At 34.5% G+C, this 21,032-nt stretch overlaps 3 protein-coding genes across 3 annotated transcripts; 1 reads left to right on the top strand and 2 right to left on the bottom strand.

Annotated features, from left to right (window-relative positions):
* The first annotated feature begins 6,732 nt into the window (after nt 1-6,732).
* Nucleotides 6,733-7,653, top strand: LOC118826118 (olfactory receptor 142-like). The gene has a single exon (XM_036597009.1). The coding sequence runs from the start codon at nt 6,733-6,735 to the stop codon at nt 7,651-7,653; it is 921 nt and encodes a 306-aa protein (XP_036452902.1).
* Nucleotides 7,654-13,592: 5,939 nt separating this feature from the next.
* On the bottom strand, nt 13,593-14,576 carry LOC118826108 (olfactory receptor 10A6-like). Its single transcript, XM_036597001.1, has one exon. It carries the CDS (start codon nt 14,574-14,576, stop codon nt 13,593-13,595), a length of 984 nt encoding a protein of 327 aa, XP_036452894.1.
* A 3,520-nt stretch (nt 14,577-18,096) lies between these two features.
* LOC118827643 (olfactory receptor 10A6-like) lies at nt 18,097-19,064 on the bottom strand. Its single transcript, XM_036599083.1, has one exon. The coding sequence runs from the start codon at nt 19,062-19,064 to the stop codon at nt 18,105-18,107; it is 960 nt and encodes a 319-aa protein (XP_036454976.1). The 3' UTR covers nt 18,097-18,104.
* Between the last annotated feature and the right edge of the window lie 1,968 nt (nt 19,065-21,032).

Raw genomic sequence — 21,032 nt, 5'->3', positions numbered from 1 at the left:
GCAGTCATTTCCTGGTTAGCGTTGTTGAGTCACACTCAAAATTAGTTCAAATTGTCATTACCAAAACAGTCACTACTGAAACATTTGTTAAAGTTTTGCACAGTTCTAAAATTGTAATTTAAAATTACAGCATTAAATTCATTCCTTCAGCATTTTATCATACTGAGAGTATGTTTTATGCCACTGGCCATCAAATCAGCCACTGAAGAACTCATGTTCTGAATCTTGTTGAATTTTGTTCAATAATATAACACTGTTGTGTTACATTACCAGTAACTGTCATGACAGATGCCACAAAGTTTGATGTTATGACAGCTAACTAGAGTATGCCTAACAAAAATAGCATGTGACATATGCTGTCATGACACCAGACATTATGAAGTATAACGTGTTAAGGACATGGTTATATCAATGTAATATAGCTGGTACTGTCGAATAGGCCAGACACAGAGGCCTGTTAAACTTTAGGTCCAAATGTTTCATCCACAATTCATCTTAGCTTCCGCAGGTCTACATAGGGACCTCGTGGGATACACTGTGTCCCAAAATGATGTAATAAAATAACATGTTTGTTACAGGTCATTATGTTTCCTATCTCAAATGTATCACTGGTTCTTCTATCCCAGAAGAGCAGTGTGTCCACCACATCTCTCAACGGGCAACATTGCACAGACCTTAAAACATAAAAATGGACTAGAACCCTTTAATTGGTCCCACTGGTGAACCCATTGCTATGTGGCTACAAATCTACAAATCAAGACAATATTTAGTCAATTTTTTTTTATTCAGTTGTATCTAAGAGCTTCTCAAACCATGAAAGTCATAGTAAAAATATGTGAAATATAGTTTCATGATAGATGAAACATACATCATGTCAGACTCATAAATTACCTCATTAAATATGTGATTAAGTTCACAATATGTGATTAAGTGGATCCAAAATTACAAAGTTGAAAAATGATGCTGTATAATACTATATTTATTTTTATACTATGTTACAGTATGATGCAATTACCAATTATGCTTTTTAGAAATATGTATTAAGAAGAATAGTTATTTAGAAGACTGAAAGTTATGTGTGGGGGCCTGAGTTTGTCCTACTGCGTCTTTGCATAAAGATAGGCATTAATACGTTAATATGGAAAATGTTAAAATGCGCATTCCTTTTTTTCCATAACCAAAGTAATGTCTGATACTCAAGTGCTAGCTGAGGCACATTATGACAAGTCCTTCCATTTTTTTGACAGATAACAGGAGAACACTTGGCTGGATTGGCACAGGTCATGCATACCATGCTTCATACTTGTGTGAAGATCATAGTTATAACTCTGCACTGTGACAGTTGATATAAGAAGTTGAAACTTTTTAAAGAGACCGAAAATTTCTGTTAGAGTGAATAGAAAATGTTGATTAGACAAAAATGTGTAAAATAAAATGTTAATTTTTGTGTAGCATCTCACCACACACTACACGATGATCACACACCCTACTTCCACTAGGAAAGAGTGGAACATTTTGTACTTTCTAAAATTCAGATCTACTCATTTTCTTAAACATGCAAACTGTTAAGGCATTTTTTTCTATTGATCAGTGCAGCACAGCATTTTTTTGGGAGGCAGAGGTGAAGGAAGTGGAATAACCTTCTGCTTCACATCAGGGTAATTTATTTACCCTGCCATGGCCTATTAAAAATGATTGCCACACGGCAGCAATGACACTTTTTGCCTGACTACAATACAAAATTTAGGTTGATTCCTTTTGAAAACTGAAGGCTATATATATATATATATATATATATATATATGAAAATGTTCAAATTGATGTCACATGGCAACAGCACTGGACAGTGGAACTGCAGTTATAAAAAGTAAACAATGGGAATAAATGAACATTGGCACACTGGACACAGCCACTATTTTACAACTTGATTGTTTGATTTTGTTTTGTAATCAAGCCTACATTACAAAACTGCCAAATGTTCTAAACTGTTCAGTGTAATGCATTGGTTTACTCACATTGGGCCTCGTTCACCAATTGTTGTTAAGAAGAAATTTCTTCTTAAAACCCACTTATGCAGTTTTCACAATGATTCTGACCTTCACCAATGTTTTGTTATTTGGGATTTGATCTTAGGTAAGAACAGAATCTGCACACTCAAGAGCACAGCAGGTGAACAATTCTGTGGTTTAAGAACACATCATGAATCTGATGTAGACATTTTCTGAGGACCTTTCTTAAGAACAAATTTAATAAAAAACTTTGGAAGATATTGGAGAACAAGGACCATTATCCATTGTCACATGCTATTGTCATATGGCAAAAAAATGCAACGTATCCCCCCACCAAAATATCTTTTATCAAAAATGCTTTCAGATATATTAAATATTGTGCTGTTTTGGATAATCATGATCTTTTTTCATGAGTATTTCATGATTTTCACATTTCTTTAGCTATTTCATCAGAAAGAGCCCTCAAAGATGTCACAGTTTAGTTGTTTTTCTAAGGTTGATGGGTAATAATTGGAATACATTGGCATAGGAATGCCAGAAGGTACTAAGCTTTTCTGAAGTCAGATGTAATGTTAACATAGCAAAATATTATGTAAATTACTTAAAGGATATCAAGTGAACTGACAGTGGCCTGCAAACACAAGGCCTGGGAAAGTGGATGACACTGGCTCCCTGAGAGACTGTGTCCTCTCTGAAACATGCCCTTGGGATGTCATTTAGCTCTGATAAACATGTTTGTTACACCCCACAAGTCCAGTTTAAAGCCCATCAAAGCACTTTCAGTCATTTGTCCTGGGGGACTGTCCCTTAGTGAGTGAGGGGAGCAGGGGACAGGAATCAGTTCTTCATGTGTTTTGGGAGCATGGCTCATACACTTGTGTCCCAGTGGTCATGCAGTCAAGTGAACCTCACTGTTTTTCTTGAGTTGTGTCATGCTGACTTCAAAAACAAAATGCACATTTTACTTCAAATACATACATAGAATGAAATAGCATTTAATATTTAGTATTAGTATTCATTACTTATTACTATTTCTATATATTGTAAACAGTTAAAAAATGTAATATTCTTTCTTTAAACAAAACAACAACAGAGGAAAAACACATGTCATTTCTCACTAAACAACAGGTCATTAGTCCACTAAGCTTAATTATTCCACTGAGTCCAAATGTTCTTTAACTTCAATACACCTTAATTACAGCACAAATCCTTAGTGGCCAGAACAAGGACACAAGGCTTAGCTTGATGAAGCCAGAGGGAAATATTTGTAACGTAAACTGCCCATTAGTTTGTAATGGGAAACATTAGTTAGAATTACACACCTCAATGAAGACAAACTGATAATTGCTTGTCATTCATTTTTGTGATCATTTTTGATTGATTTGTTTACATATAGATGACAATGATTGAGATTACTCAAAAAATAATACAAATTTTATAGATGGACAGTAATCACATCCTTTTAGTGCATACAGTGTGAATGACTGTCAAGTCCTGATGGCTTGCTGTATTTGTGCTTTTGTAACATGCTTTTTATTTGTTTCCAATTTCTTGTTCTCTCATCAAAATATCAGATTTCTCTGATTTGATCTGAAATTCAATAGGTCCTGTGAAAAACACAAACAGCGCTTGCTTTGTACTACCTTATGTAGATGGATTTCCAAATTCTTTATGCCAAATCTTCCACTATAGCTGGGTAGAGAGGCCTAACACCATACTCAAGCAAAACTGTCTTTCATCTGTGAATTAATGATTTGAGTAAAAGTAGTCAAAGTACCTTTCTAATAAACATGAACAGAGGTACAGCAGTAGCAGGTCAAAAACTACTTCAATGCTAAATTACTTAAAGAACTGCAGTAAAACTTCTTAGTACATTTAGCACCAGAATAGGAATTAATGTATCTTGGGCTCTAGTGTGAAGATGTACGTTGGGCCACTGTATGTTGGGCTCTACAGTGAAATTATACAGTTTAAAAATAGAGAAGTGGAACTAAACACAAAGCAGAACAGGTGCTGTCAGCAACATAACATAATGAAATAAAACACACAAAGTAATTAGTAACAAATATAAATGACTAAAATATAATTTTATAAAACATAAATATGCTTGATTAGATGTATATTGAATTAGAAATTGAAAATACTTTTTTCATGATTTGAAAGTAAAAATTAATCTAAATTTTACTCAAGTATGAATATAGAATTCAAGACATAAAATTACTAAAGACATTTTTCACAGTGATGTGAATATGTTGTAGAGCTACAGTTAAGATATACTGATTTAATATACTGTCTTAAACACCCTTGAAAGTGCTTGTGACAATGGTGCTTTTGAATTAATTTAGCATTTTGAATTAAAATAGATCCTTACACAGTGAAACTTCCAAGCCACATGGTTCTGTTATTGCCCCAATGTGGGAATTGTACTAATTAACTGCTTTTCAAAATTGTGCAGCAAAAAAATCATACTAGTCAAAGTCCCCAGCTTGTATCAATTAAAATAAGAGATAATTGACATAAATCACAAACCTATGACAAGCAGGAAAAGATGAATGGTTCCAACGTTATCACATTAATAGCTTGCTAATGCCAAATATTAACTGCAACAAATAAAAAATTGTTTTTTTTCATTTTTCTGTTTCGACCCTTTGAACCAGCTGTAGTTCCAGCCTGAAGCCCAGTGGCCCACATGCTTTTGCTATGGCTCTGAGACTGAGCCCTCTCATTCTATTAAAGCTTTTAGATGGCAAGAATTTCCACTGACGGCTCTCTTAATAAAACCAATGTTATTTCCAGTTACTGCTAAGGCAATATCAATAACTCATCAGATGATGCTGGACAGGGCTTTGGAAGAACTATGGATAAATCAAAGATCAGCAAACTAACAAAAGCAATAGCAAAATGAACAGCTATAGTCCACCCTGAACAAGACGTAAGATAACGGTATGACAGCATGAGGCTACAATCTTGAAGGAGTTGGATCATATAGCCACTTCTGTTCTCACTGGACATTGGTGATGAAAACTGTAAACTGTGTTTACCTTGTTTCATGTTTACCCTGCATTCACGTGATTTGCATGTTCTAGGTCCCTACATTCACATGATACAAACGCTGTCATTAAAGCTACTGCTATTCCATCCTAGTTCCAGTTAGCAATGTTCTTGTTCAGATTCTGTGTAGAGCTTTAGATTTGCTATTGGTCTAGACTGAGTTAGTCCACTACATGGATGAACCAGTGCTATACATGGACACACCCCCTAACAGGCCAGGCTTAGTATGTAGCACAACTACATAAGACTTTGTATATAATAAGCTTGGGATTTTAAGGGGTTAAAGTGAGTATGTTGAATTGAATGAATATTTAGTTGAAAGTTAGGAAACCCAAGGTGAGCATCTACAGTGGACCATCCAAACATCCAAAGTGTTATTTCACATTTGATGTGCTTTCCTCCTTATCTCTCTAAGATGTCAGCAGACATGCTCTCCAAACATATATCTGACATTACAGATAGAAATGTTTATTCCATCATTGAAAATCATTATTAAATTTTTCTCATCAGTTTTCTGTCTACCAGTCTTTTAGTCAGCATGGGTAGATACTTTATTATATGATGCTGAGTAAAGAACTGCATTTTTAGGCAGACCAGAGAAGCAAATAGACTAATAGCTTAGGTCTCAAACATAGAGCTTAACCCCTTAAAACCCAGGCTTATTACATATGGCTTATTTAGTAACTACAGGGACTTGAATTCAAACTGGCTGAGATATTCTTAGGTTATAGAAGTGTGTAATAAAACTTTGGGCATATAAGGGGTCAAACCACAAACTGACCAGAGGTTTTGATGTGTCCTGGTCTGGCCTGTCAAGGAAAAAGCAGTAAATGGAGAAATCCCTGGACAGCCTGCACCTGTCACTGATGATTTCCATCTCTTGCCCACTCCATAAATACAGACAATCCCTCACTGCAGCAGCACAGCATCATTTCCTGCTGAGTTTTTATAATATGGTTATTGCTCATACAAAATATTAATCTATGTTTTTTGCCTTGCAGTTCTGGTAAGTATAAGCAATTATAATGCTGTGTGATGTTAATGAATTTCAATTTGATTGCTTTGATAACTTTTGAATTATTGTCCTGAAATGAAATGTTCAGATATAAAGAAATACATTGTCTGAAGTGATGCCATGTCAACGATTTTTATTTTGTTATTACTACTTTTAATTTTCTAATGAAGATATTTTGATACAATTTTCTCTTACATAAATCAGTTTGTTGCAGTGGAAGGTCTATGTTTTGTGGAACACTGAGAATAAATACTTTCATTGGAACAGATTTTAGAGTCAGTAAACTCTTTAATCAATTATAAATCATAATTTTTCATGTTGATTTTTCATTTCCAACTAATCCTTTATGTTTCTGTCTTTCTAAATCAGTGCCTTTCCTCCTTTCTCACATCCTCAGAACTCTCAACTGTCGGCTGAGATGGAAGTGATATAATCTCCTTTCGAAAATCCCACTGCTGCTTTTTCTACATTTATCTAGCCGCTAAAAAAGTTATCACTTTGAAAGAAGAAAATATTTTTAAAGCATGTATGTGCATTTCACTCTTTCATGAGAACCTTTTCAAAGTAGCAGGTCCTTAATTTGATTATTAGTCTCCCTACATAAAACATTATATTTATATTGTCACAATCATCTGATTCTCATCTTCACAAAGGGTTATGGCAAACTCAACACAGTTCACTACTATTATACTGGCTGGCTACATTGATATAGGACAAATAAAGTACCTATTTTTCACTCTCTTGGTACTAACATACGTATCAATTATTTTTGTAAATTCCTTACTAATTGGATTGATCTGTGTTGAAAGATCACTGCATGAACCCATGTATATTTTTCTCTGCAGTTTGTTTGTGAATGAGTTATATGGGAGTGCTGGACTTTTCCCTGCAATTTTAACCAATATGTTAGCCAAGTCCAATGAAATTGCAATTATTTATTGTTATGTGCAAATATTTTCTCTGTACACCTATGCATCAGTGGAATTTGGCAATTTAGCAATTATGTCTTATGACAGGTATATAGCTATATGTTACCCTTTCCAATACAGCAGCATAATGACTCAGAGTAGGGTGTGTATACTAATTGTGCTGGTATGGCTGATATCTTTTTTCAAAGTCGGCATCAATTTTATAGTGAATTCACACTTGAAATTATGTGGAAATGTCATAGAAAAAGTGTGGTGTGACAACTACCTACTTATTAAACTTGCATGTTCAGACACCATAGTGAGTAACATCTATGGCATCTTTGGAGCCATCTTCTCTATAGTGTTTCCTTTCCTGTTGATTTCATATTCATACATCAAGATTTGGAGAGTCTGCTTGAAATCCTCTGCAGAAACTACACAAAAAGCCATAAGCACATGCACACCACACCTTGCTTCACTGTTAAATTTCTCTCTTGGCTGTTCATTTGAGGTCTTCTCGAGTAGATTTGATAAGATATATATGCCTCCTGTGTTGCGAGTGATCATTTCAGTTTATTTTGTGATGTGCCCGCCACTTTTGAATCCTATTATGTATGGCATAAGGATGTCTAAGATAAAGAGAGCATTTATGAAACAAATTGCAGTGTAGTAGAAATATTTGAACCATTTGTCATGCAGTTTTGTATTTGTTTTATAATAAGTAATAATAAAGGATACAAAGTCTTTGCTTATTTACAAGGCAGATTTGTACATGTCTTTCTTTGTAATTCTCTACATTTTTTTATGTTTGCATTAACTACAGGGGTCTCACTGTAATCTCAGATTAAGAAAATATAAAAAGAGAATGACAAATACTTCTTGTGCTTGTTTTGAACAAATGTAAGTCTTGAACAACAATTGCTTTATTGAGTAAGCCTTTGATTAAGATTAATTCAGCTCAAATTGTGTTTAGAACAATGATAATGACAGACTAAGTATTATTTAAGATGTTATCTACCATTTCTCAGGTGCAATCTGTTACCGTAACTTGACGACTAAAGATGTCTTAATGAAAAAATGTTCAAAAACAGGAAAGAGACAATTGCTATGAGTAAATGACTTAAAAACTGATAAGGTTGAATGTGTGTATGTGTGGTTCTGTACTGGAGAAGGTGTGGGCTATGACTTTAACTTTATATTTTTTTAGATTTTACATACATTATATGTCCAAAAGTTTCTAGACACCTGCTCACCAATGTTTCTTCTAAAATCAAGGGTATTTATTCCCCTTTTGCTGCAGTAACAGCCTCTACTATTCTGGGAAGGCTTTACACTAGATCACACATGTCAGACTCCAGTCCTTGTGGGCCAAGACACTGCAGACTTCGGCACGCTGCCTCATCAAATACACCTGATTCAGCTCATCAGCTAATTAGCAAGGCCTTCACGAATTCACAGTGTTAGATGAGGGTAAATGCTAATCTTTGCAGCACTTTGGCCTGGAAGATACCCAGTATCTGTCTCCCAGACATGCCTGCCTGCACTAGAGAACATAATTCCACTGCTCCACAGCTCAAAGCTGGGGGGCTTGTGCACCTCTAGCTCATGCTTGGCATAGAGGGACTAAGGCATGGTGACATTCTGCTGGCAAAGCTTATCTTTGGAGTTAATAACTGAATACCTGTGTTAGCAATAGGTGCAAGCAACTTGCAAGCAACTTAAAGCAACTTAAAGTAGCTGAATTCACTAATTAGTAGGAGTTTCTTGATCCTGTTGGATATACAGCTCCATTTAATAATCTGATCCTTCTACAGGTCAGAGAAACACCCAAAATGTTATTAGCACTATCTAGTATTCACATTTAATGGGGAAAATACATAAATAACATAGCTGTAATTGGAAAAAAGATGTTTCGTTTAGAGATATCGGGTGATAAGCCAGGACAGAATGTCACTTTGTTTCTGACATTTGCTTTGGAAGCATGAGACAAAGTACACTGTCAAAAATTCTTCTAGAAACCTTGTTTCCAAAAAAGTTGGGATGCTGTGCAAAATGCAAATAAAAACAGACTTTAGTGATGTGCAAATCATTTCAACCTTGTTTAATTCAAAATAGTACAAAGACAAAATATCAAATGTTGAAATTGAGAAATTTTATTGTTTTTAGAAAAATATATTTCAATTTTAAATTTGATGCCAGCAACACATGTCCCAAACAACTGAGGTGACCAAATGAAAGTGAAGTGTTTTCCTTATCTAGTTTGATATAGAATTTCAGCTGCTTAAAATCTCCTTTGTTGTATTTTTCATTTTATAATGTGCTAAATGTTTTCAATGGGTGAAAGATCTGGACTGCAGGCAGGCCAGTTTATCACCCAGACTCTTTTACAATGGAGCCATGCTGTTGTAATACATGCAGAATGTGGTTTGGCATTGTCTTGCTGGAAGTGCAAGTTACCCATACCATGTGCACTAATGCACCCCTAAACTATCATGCTGGCTTTTGAACTCTGCATTGATAACAAGTCAGTTGGTCTTTAGCCCAGAGGTGTCCATGATTTCCAAAAAAAAAACTTCAAATTTTGATTTGTCTGACTCATAAAACCTTTCCACAATCATGTTTATACATGATTTCTTCTTTGCATGGTAGCGTTTAACTACCATTTGTGGATGCAGTGATGAACTGTGTTAACAGACAATGGTTTTGAAACGTGTTCCTGAGCCCATGCAGTGATTTTCACTACAGAATCGTATTTGTTTTTAGCACTTTGTCGCCTGAGGGCCTGAAGATCACAGCCAGTCAATATTGTTTTTTGGTCTTATCCCTTGCATACAGTGTTTTCTTTAGATTCTCTGAATCTTTTAATGTTATTTTGTACCATGATGATGAAATCCCCAAGTCTATATTATATTAGATTGAGACTTTATTCTTGAATTGCTACACTATTTGTCCACGCTGTCTTTCAGTGAGTGGTTTCACAGTAGCGCTTCTGAAAGACTCTAGGATGCTCTTTTTGTACCTCTGACCTGTTGCCAAATAACCTAATTAGTTGCGAAATGTTCCACCAGGTTTTTATTAACATTACACAACTTTACTAGTCTTTTTTTTTTTTCAAACATTTGTATTGTCATCTTCATACTATTTTCAATTAAATGATGGGTTTAAATGATTTGCACATTATTGCATTCTGGTTACATTTTGCACAGCATCCCAACTTTTTTGCAAACAGAGCTGTAGTAATTTGGTTTCTGATAAATTAGTAGTTAGTTACGGTCATCTATTTCCTTTTAATACTTAACACATAATACTGCAAAATATAATTAGGTCATCATTTATAAAAAGTCAAACTAAAGGAGACAGACATAAGTTATACAAAAGTCTAACTACATCATCAGGGAGAAATTAAAGAGCATAAATGTTCGTTTTTTCAATATCAGTCTTTCAAACAGGCGTTGTCACTTTCATACAACCGTGGTGTGCCAGCCATCACCAATAACTTACATTCCTAGATCTGTTACTTAATGTAATTTAAAGTTAAACCTCAACACATTAACTACCAGTAGGTATTGCCTAGTTACTGAAAATTCTAAAAGAAAAATAGAAAAATCACCACACAAAATAATCACATGCTACACTTGTAGAAGTTTGTTCACACCAACTCCAATATATTCATTTTAATATCATTGGCTGGTATTTCTCCATTTGACTCTTCTGCCTCCTTAGACAGCTACAGCATATTCAGATAGAAAGGGCAATGATGTTGTTGCTACTTATGTTAAATGTCCCTTTGGAGAGCTCATCCCTGCTAATCTTCTCCTGACTGGTCTCCTTCAGCTTTGGCTCTGCACTGATGATTCATATTCATTATCATCTGCACCTGTCACTTTATATATTATGCTGTCATTAAGAGACTCATGTACAGTGTATTGTGGAATCACTCAAATTCTTTGACAATAGTGAGAATCTTCTGGATTATGTATCACTTCTACTTTACTTTTTTTTTTTTACTGTTTGGGACCACAGTTAAAAATATAGTCAGTGGACTAACACTAGTACATTTACTTTGTGTTGATTAATGTGAATTGTCTCTAATAAATAAATAAACCTGCAAACCTGTGCACTTGAAGTTCAAGCTTAAAAAAACAATTCACTAGGATACAACTGATCTATCTGTGCTTCACCCACAAATGTGTTCTTGGGTAGCTACTCTTGCGAGGTTGGACAAGCTTTACAGAACACTGGCAAAATTCCTTCCTATGCAATAAATTAAGGTTGCATAATGTTCAGGTTCCAGACTGTTGCTATAGTTAATCAAAACTAAGCAGGTTGGAAATGACAACAAATTTACCCCCAGGCTCGCATTAGCTGAATTTGGCAGGACCTTTATAAAGCATGTCCAACATCACAATAGCTGTGATAAAAGTCACCCAAATGCCTAAATTAGAAAAGTTGTCACTACACTACTGGATCAAGTTTTTCTAGACACTGTCTAGAAAATACTGTCCTTCAATTTTTGTGAAGGAAGACAGAAAAGGCCAACAATTCTTTTCAAGGAACTACAGAGTTGAACAGCTGCATAAAAGTGGCCTGCAAGAAAGGTGTAATTACTTATGAAACATTTGCCAAAAAGAATTACAGCAACCCATGTTGGATCAAGCAATACCAACCCTGTAGTGAAGTATGCTGGTGTCAATATCATGCTGTGGGGATGCTTTTTATTAAGCATCTTGTTAAAATGGAATAGATGGAGGAAAACACAGAGAAACTGTAAGAGAAACTGATTCAGTCTCCAAAGGGCTTAAGGCTTAGAAGAAATTCACCTTTAGTGAGACAGTATCTTAAAAACAAAAAGCTAAAAGTCCTAAAATGACCCAATCTAAGTACTAATCTTAGTCCCACTGAGAATATGTGACATTATTTAACACCTCCCAGGCTGACTTATTCATAGAAGTGTGCACTAAAACGAATGAATGGTGAAAAATAACTTATTGACTAGTGTGCAAAACTGATACACACTTACCCCAAAAGACTTTGCAGAAAAAAGTATCAAATATGCCTGACGTTTGAATATTTATGCACATAGCATGTGTCAGTTTTTGATATTCATTAATATATCTAGAGACAAATAACTTATTTTGTCTTTTTAGTGTTAGGTTAGTGTTAGAATTTGTTACTTAAAAAAACTCTAAGGGGTTTGAATAATTTTGCAAGGCACTGTGTACACCTGTTTGCTTTCGGTCTTGCTTGTGTAATAAGGATTTTATCCCCATGCTCATATTGTAGGCCTGTACTCTAATCCTATCTGCCTGCACTGACTCTTAAATTAGCCCCTATAGCAGCGCTTAATACTTCTATGTTTCCATGTCCCATTTACTATAGTTACATTAATGCTTTTGTTTTATTTTCCACATTTGTTCCTAGGCAGCATGAATATGTAGGTCTAAGACAGCAATTTTAAATCTGTACTAACAAAATGTACATCTAAAATGCACAAATATCATCCCACCATTCATAGTGTTCTAACACTAATTTTGAGACATTCATTCAGAGTTATTTCAACCAAAAACAGGTCTTACTTGAGAAAATTAAGAAAATTGACATGTATGTGTAGATGACAAGAATATATTATGTATATGCAGTTTGCCTGTGTATTTCTTCACTGTATACACGTTTCAGAGAGAATCAATCTTTGAATTAGATTTCATTCTCAAATCCAGTATAAATAATTATCATATTAATTAGTTGTTAGTGTCTGTATTATCTTATTATCCTCCTACCCATCTCGATATCTTCTACTACAAGTAGCCTATCATTTCTTTTCTATCCTCCAGTCTGAATAATATCTTTTCTTCTGTGATTAAATTTAGCACTCCTTTTCAATTCAGCTCATGCTCCAAGTAAAACTCAAACATATATTATTTTTCCCAAATCACAAAAACCTCAGAATTTGATCATTAAAAACCTGAAAAAAACATTTGGTGAATCCTTTTATTTTAGCTTATTTAATATGAATCAGAAACATCAAAGATCATGACATATTTGACATACAGTTTGACGCACACAAATGGTCTGTACATGCATCACACTGAACATTAGGCCTGTTCTTACAAACATACTCAAATAACTTGAATCAAGAGCCTTATTTTGTGCTTATATCTTGAATGTAATCCATTTACATGATTATAATGTTCATTCACAAAAGTATAAATAATGCATCAGATATTATTTCAAGTTATGGGGTTCAGCCATGAGAAAAGGAGAAAAGAGATTGTACATGCCTGCTCTCTTGTAGAGGTTTTGGTAAGCATTTTTGCAGTTACTGTTGTAAATAGTGTTTTTCCAACATGTGGCAGAAATGTGCAGCAATTATAAATAATAAATTTAAAAATAATTAATATTTCCCTGTGAAAGTTCAGAGAAATGGGACCATTTCTGGCTTTACACTTACTCAACCAGCCAAACACAAACACACACACACACACACACACACACACACTTTAATTAAATATTTGTCTCACTAAGGGTAATACTGACACCCTGATATCCAAAACATGTGAACTATGTACTCCAACAATGCTTTGATCAGCACAGTAAAAAAATAAGACCTTCCTAATTCAAACAGCTAAAAGCTGATTTTTTCATGTTGTCTTCAGATTTCAAATGAAATTCAAAGGCAAAAACTTTTTTCTGCAGAATCTTTTTGAGACTTTTGCTAATGCTTTCAGTTCTCATACCATATATAAGTGGGTGCAGGAGGGGCGGAATGAGAATAAAATGAATAGACATGAAAACATTAAGCTCTTTTGGAAGGTAGTTACTAAATCGGTTATATATTACAGAGAAAAGGCTGGCTGATGAAAAATTAATAAATGTGATTAAATGGGGGGCACAGGTTTTTAGAGCTTTCTTCTTGGCATTTGCCGATGCTTTCAAACTAACAAATAATATTCTTACATATGACATAATGACCAATGACAGAGGACAAACAATGAAAATTACTACCCCAACCAAACCATACAGGTCTACAAGTGCACTCTTAAAACAGGCTAGACTGACTACTGCTAGGTTATCACAGAACAGCTTGTTTATAGTGTACCTGCACAGAGGTAAGCTTGATGTAAAATGTAGTTGTACAGCTAAAAACCACATAGGAAAAATGTACACAACACCTATCAGCAGCCCAACTTTAGCCGGTGTCATTATGTTATGATATTGCAGTGGTTTACAAATGGACACATACCTATCATATGCCATAACTGTTAATATCCCATATGCACAACCTGCATAAAAATTGATAAAGAATACTTGCAATAGACAATTATTATATGAGATGTTTTTCATATTATCAATAAGATTGCTCATGATGTTAGGCAGAACAGCAGAGCTTCCAATCAGTCCATTCACTGCCAGGTTGAATAAAAATATGTACATAGGCTTGTGTAGGCTTGTATCACAGTAGATCACCAGCATCAAAATCATATTGGCAAACATTGTTGCAAGATAGGTCACCAAAGTGACAAAGAAAACTCCATAATTGAGTGGTCCAGGTGCTCCATACGCCATAAAAATGAGAGTTACGTTAAAATTTAGCATATTTATTGTTCCTGTTCAAAAGAAAAGACAGTATACATTTTAGGTTGCCAGCACTGTCCATCTAATTATAACACAGAAAAACATAACATTTTAAAAGCTGTAGAAAATGATCAACAAATCAGTGTTAATAAACAAAAGGAGATTTGCATCACAGAGCATACCTTGAATAATTTAAGAACTTGCCATCCCAAAGCTTCAGCTTCGTGAGCTGTTGATCAGAATTCATTTATATAGCTTAAGCTGAGAGACATTTCTCCATGGAAGTCTGAGTTTTCCCTCTGGCATTAATTACAATGTTTTTACACTTGTCATTTTGGAGAAACATGGCCCAGGTTCAACAGCAATAAACACATAATGTAAACTAGGGCTGTAAAAATAAAATTTAAAAAAGTGCACATTGAAATGTAGAAAATGTCTTTTGAATGTCTACAGCTACCTTTGCATCAGCTCCTATTGTATCTCTGCTAGTTAGTCCCACATGGTTATGGAAGCATGTCAGTATTAAAATTAAAATGAAAATGTAATTTGTAAAATGGCAATGTATTTATATGTTTGCATTTAAATTTCCCTAACTGCAATGTTGAGCTCAAAATCAAAATTCAAATTCAATACTGCAATTTTAATTTGCCATTTAGTGCTCTAGTACTGACTTTTAATCTACACAAAGATTTAGTTGCATCGAGAATGGCTTTATGCAAGTTAAAATCTTTTTCCAAAACTGCATATTTATGCTTAATGCGATGTGCAATAATTGTGTCAAAATGATAATTAAAACGTAATTTATCTTATATGCATTTTCACTCTCTAATAATGCCTTTAAATTGCATTCTCAAAGAGAACACCAAGCTAGAAAGTCAATAAATGGGAAACAGAGTCTCTCCTCCTTCGCAATTACATATTCTTGTCTACTGCACTCATTCTGTGTCAAAATGCCTTTGAAATTGTATTCAAAAAGATTGCACTTTCATATTTATGGTCTTCACAACCTGTCAATCATCCCTTCAGAGTGAGGCCAACAATACACTTGGCAGAAAAGACTTTATCTAAAAATGTGGCAGCCGAAGAGTTTATAGCCACTCTTAAATTAGCAGATGAGGTGAAGAAGAGAGGTACTTGTGATGCTTAATGTCTTTATACACAATCTATGTTTTGTATAGGGACACAGTCATGCTGAAAAAGCAAAGGACGTTGCCCAGACCATTGTCACAAAGTTGTCTAAAATATAATTGTCTAAAATGTGTTTGTTTGCTGTAGCATTAAGATTACCCTTCACTGCAACTAAGAGGCCTAACACAAACCATGAAAAACAGCTCCAGACCATTATTCCTCCTCCACCAAACTTTATTACTGGAACCATGCATTCTGGTAGGTAGCATTCTCCTGGCATCTGCCAAACCCTGATTCATTCTTTAGACTGCCTGATAGTGAAGCAAAATTCATCTCTTCAGAGAACACGTTTGTTTACCACTGCTCCAGAGTTATACCACGTCAACCGATTATTGGCATCGCGCATACTGATCTTAGCCTTGTGTTCAGCTGCTCAGCCTTGGAAACCCATTTCATAAAGCTTCCATCATGCAGTTCTTGTTCTAATGTTACTTCTAGAGGCAGTTTGTAACTCTGTAGTGAGTGATGCAACAAGGTACAGGTGTTTTTATGTTTTCACATTGGAATATTGTAAAACGTAAATGTGAATTACAATTTGCAGACTTTGACTCATTATCTCTCTTTTCTTCACTCAAGTAGTAAATATTACCAAACAAAATCTTTGAGGATCGAACACACAGTCATGGCAGATTTAGCAGTCGTAGAAAACCTTAGTGCTGCACTTTCACATAAAATAATATTATGGGTGAATTTTTTCATTGAGGATTACCAATTGCTCAGGAGCTTGCTGAATGATTTCCTTTTATTGACTCATATTTCTTTCCTTTTATTGACTTATTTCATATAAAATATATTTATCTGACCATAAATTAGGATGTTATTTGCAAATGATATGCAAATAAGGGACTAGTGTTTGTTTCAGTGCAGTTCAAGCTACTTCCTCAATTGCACTCAAATGACCCCTTGTTTTGATGTCCTACAACAGTTTTATGCATCAGATGTGCAGGTGATCATGCATCATTTTATGCTCTAATCTCCACTTTTGATGAACACTTTTGATAAATAAGGGATAATATATATATAAATATAAAGAAGGGTGTTTTCATAAAACTAAACACTGCATAAAAACACAAAACCCTATCCTTACTATGAAGCTCAGTGGTGGGAGTGTAATGTTGGGGGCTGTTTTTGCTGCCTCAGGGCCTGGATCAGTGCATTCAGGTTGGATGATAAAATTTCACAGCTAAATATAAGGGCATCTGTTTGCAATCTGACAGCCATTAAACATAAGAAATGCAAACACTACAAAGAAAACACAAAAACTAGAAAATTATGGCCCCAAATTATGGCCCCTAAAATGTGCAGCTCCCGAAGCAGGACACCAAATTCAGAAACAGAGCCAAGACTGGTGCAATGTGAGGAGCTAGCACTGGAGTGACCCAAGCCAAGACCACACGTGTGGTGCTGATGTCTTCTAATGCAGGTGGGTCTGTGCAGGTCCTCTGACACAGGAGTAACTGTACTTTTAGGGCAGGGGAGCATCGTGGCTACTTGATCTTACTTTTGATCTTTGAGTAATAAGCCATCTATGGTTTTTGCCTTCCTCTGTTTTTTTTTTGTTTTTTTTTGTGAATAAATTACAGGCCCATGTTCACTTTGTCTGCCTGCTTTCTGACCTCTTCAGTCAATATTTATGACTGCCAGATAAGTATCAATAAAATACACTCAGCACTAGTTTTCCTACTCTGTCTGGGCCCTGGCACATCAAGTCTGGACTAATGGATCACACTAAAAATATAGAGATATTGTCCCATCTGATCTGATGTCTACCTTTGTAGCCTTGGCTGTGCTTAATCTTAGACATTATAACCTAAACTAACTATTGTTTGAGGTCAGTTAGTCATTCGTCTTACATGTGGATTTAAGTTTCTAAAAATAATTAAAGTATTAAAAACAGTATGATATCAATACAAATAATGACATGGTCAGCAGTGACAAATAATGACATGGTCAGAGGTGACAAATAATGACATGGTCACTATATATGTTCATAAGAAACAGCAACAAGCTGGAGGGTGCAAATCAAAACATGGTTCTGACCAACTTAAGATTTTTTTCTATTCTCCTTGTCATCTTCTATGACCCTTTGATTGTGTTGATGAGGATGCTTAGCACCCATGCTCCATTTCCACCCATGCCGTGAGCAAACAAAACCTAATTTATCATTTATTTTGATTTATTATTTAACTCAGAAGTGGCAATTAAAAAATACCAAATAAATAAATTAATTAATTAAAACCTAATTTTGAAAATGTTGTAAAATTAAATATAATGAATATCAATCTTCAGAGAAATCCTTTAATTAAACAAGCTTTTCATGAAAGAGATGCAAACAGCATCCAAATAATGAAAGGCGATTTTTTAAACAATTTTATGTTCAGGTTTCAAATGAAATTCAAAGGCAAAAACTCTTTTTTGTAGAATGTTTCTGAAACTCTTTCTAATAGTTTCAGTTCTCATCCCATATATAAGTGGGTGCAGGAGGGGCGGAATCAGAATAAAATGTACTGACATGAAAACATTAAGCTCTTTTGGAAGATAGTTATTGAGTCGATTGTATATCACAGAGAAAAGGCTGGCTGAAGAAAAATTAATAAATGTGATTAGATGGGGGGCACAGGTTTTTAGAGCTTTCCGCTTTGCATTTGCTGATGCTTTCAAACTAACAAATAATATTCTTACATATGACATAATGACCAATGACAGAGGACAAACAACAAAAATTATTACCCCAACCAAACCATACAGGTCTACAAGTGCACTCTTCAAACAGGCTAGACTGACTACTGCTAGGTTATCACAGTACAGCTTATTTACAGTGTACCTGCACAGAGGTACGCTCGAAGTAAGATGCACTTGTACAGCTAAAAAACAAATAGAAAAAATGTACACTACTGCTAGAAGCATTCTAACTTTAGTTGGTGTCATTATAATGTGATATTGCAGTGGTTTACAAATAGACACATACCTATCATATGCCATAACTGTTATTATTCCATATACACAACCTCCATAAAACATGACAAAGAAGACTTGCAGTAAACAGTTGCTATACAAAATATGTTTCATTTCATCAAGAAGATAGTTCATGATGTTAGGCAGAACAGTGGAGCTTCCAATTAGTCCACTGATCGACAGGTTGAATAAAAATATGTACATTGGCTTGTGGAGACTTGTGTCAGAGTAGATTATCAGCATTAAAATTACATTGACAAACACTGTTGCAAGATAAGTCAAAACTGTGACAAAGAAAACCCCATAACTGAGTGGCCCAGGAGATGCATAGGCCGTAAAAACTAGTGTTAAGTTAACATATATCATATTTATTATTTCTGTTTTAAAACATCATCACAAGCATTACAGAATTGCCAGCATAATTACCATTTTAAATGCTGTACACAATGATATGATGAGGTGTGAATTAACACATAATGAGAATTATATCACTCAGGCTACCTTGAATTAGTTAAGAGGACGCTGCGAGAATGCTTCAGTCGCTTCAGAGCTGTTGATGAGGAATTTGGTTATGTAGCTTGGTTTTAACCATGAGACATTTCTCCATGGAAGGCTAAGAGTTTCCCTCTGGCATTAATTAAAAATGTTTTTCACTTTTTATTTTAGTCACCAAGTTTTTGTGGTCACAGGAGTGTCTTTGTATTAGCATTAGACAAAATAGTATTTGATTAATTTCTAAACATGAGACATTTCTTAATGAAATAGTAAGTGAACCTTTTCTTGATATGAATTTAAAATGATTCTGTAAGTTATTTTAGGCCAAAAAGGTGGTTATAATACAGCCCTTCTATAAGTTTACTCAGAATAAGTAGTAATAACAGGCTATTAGAATAAGAAGTTTTTTTAACATGTAACTTGTGTTTCAGTAGTGTTTTAAGCATTGTTTTTGGATTATTGATATTTTGTCATGAAAGTGAAGTTTGAATGAGTAGAAACGAACTATCGGGGCCTGAAGTCAGAACAGAGTTAATTACTAAAAAGATCCACACATTAATCTCTTTTTAATGAAGCAAGTTTAGAGAATAATCGTTACTTATGCTTTTTTGGTATCAAGGGCTTTTTAGCTGTCCAACCTGCAGAAACTGTGTAATAGAATAAACCAGTACAACATGCCTGTATAACTCATCCAGAATCCATGCTCAGGTGAATTCATGATATTCTGAAGGCCAGAGAAGGCACAACTTACTACTAGATAGGTGTACCTATTACACTGTTAAATCGGTATATGAAAAAGAGGCTTTAATTCATGCAACTAAATCACAACACAGGTAGTTCACACAAGCTTAAATGTGAATATCTGTCAGCTATCCTATTAAAACAATAGTATTTTTTAAAGGTCAGTTTTCAAATCTAAATGAGAAAACTAATAGTTCCAAAATGGCTAATTAGTCGATGCCCGAATTGCAGATGTATTAGTATTAAAATGAGAAATTATTCTATATATTTAAGATATTTAAGTCTTGAATGGCATGGCAATATATGCCAGATACTGTTGACATTCAGTTTAAACAGCGTTCTCATTTCATGTACACTCTTGTTCATTATAGTAACAAAAATTAGACAAATGTAGAATCCATGACACTCAGGCTGCAGGTTACATTTGTAATCAATATTAATATTAAAAATATATTAATATGCTTCCAAAACGTTGCACAGCATAATGCACAATGCTGTATAGAAAAGCTAACACTAGGTGGTGGTAGATAAACATGGATGAAGACTGCATGTCAAATTTCATGCTTAAAAGAAAATGAATGAGTTCAAATCTATGGGTCATTTAGTATTTTCCCACTCCATACATATATGAACCCACAGTTTTCATTTTTAAGTTTTTCCTGCTTTTTTGCTTCTTTCTTATTTCTCATTCATTTCCTATTTTTAAACCATTATTTCTACAGATTGTGGATTGTTTTTTCTTATTTTATGTTCTTTTTTATAATATTCTTTATTTGAAGTAATGTTTGTTCTGTTGTCTGTATGTTTATAAGTTTATGACTGTCTAATAGATGCATGTGGCACATTATTTTAGGTATGTATCGTCAATAATGGTATACAAACAAGCATCATAAAGATTTCTTCAGACCGGAATCTGCAGAAAAGTAGACAGTACATAATTTATTTTAAAAAGATGGTTATTCCAAATATTACAGTTTAATGTACTGCATGTGATAACATACTTATCTAATATGTTTATATAATAAAATACCCATTCCAAAGTGTTGTAAATTATAGAACACATGCCTACTATCATGCCTACTATATTGCACATGGTAT

The sequence above is a fragment of the Colossoma macropomum genome, unplaced genomic scaffold (genome assembly GCF_904425465.1).
Source record: "Colossoma macropomum unplaced genomic scaffold, Colossoma_macropomum, whole genome shotgun sequence".
NCBI lineage: Eukaryota > Metazoa > Chordata > Actinopteri > Characiformes > Serrasalmidae > Colossoma > Colossoma macropomum.
Note: the sequence above shows the minus strand (reverse complement) of the source record. Positions and strands in the feature narration are given on the sequence as shown.

Bases quoted from the DNA above. Each gene is read 5' to 3' on its own strand.
- LOC118827643 (XM_036599083.1), bottom strand. From the start codon at position 19,064: ATGATATATGTTAACTTAACACTAGTTTTTACGGCCTATGCATCTCCT.
- LOC118826118 (XM_036597009.1), top strand. From the start codon at position 6,733: ATGGCAAACTCAACACAGTTCACTACTATTATACTGGCTGGCTACATT.
- LOC118826108 (XM_036597001.1), bottom strand. From the start codon at position 14,576: ATGCTAAATTTTAACGTAACTCTCATTTTTATGGCGTATGGAGCACCT.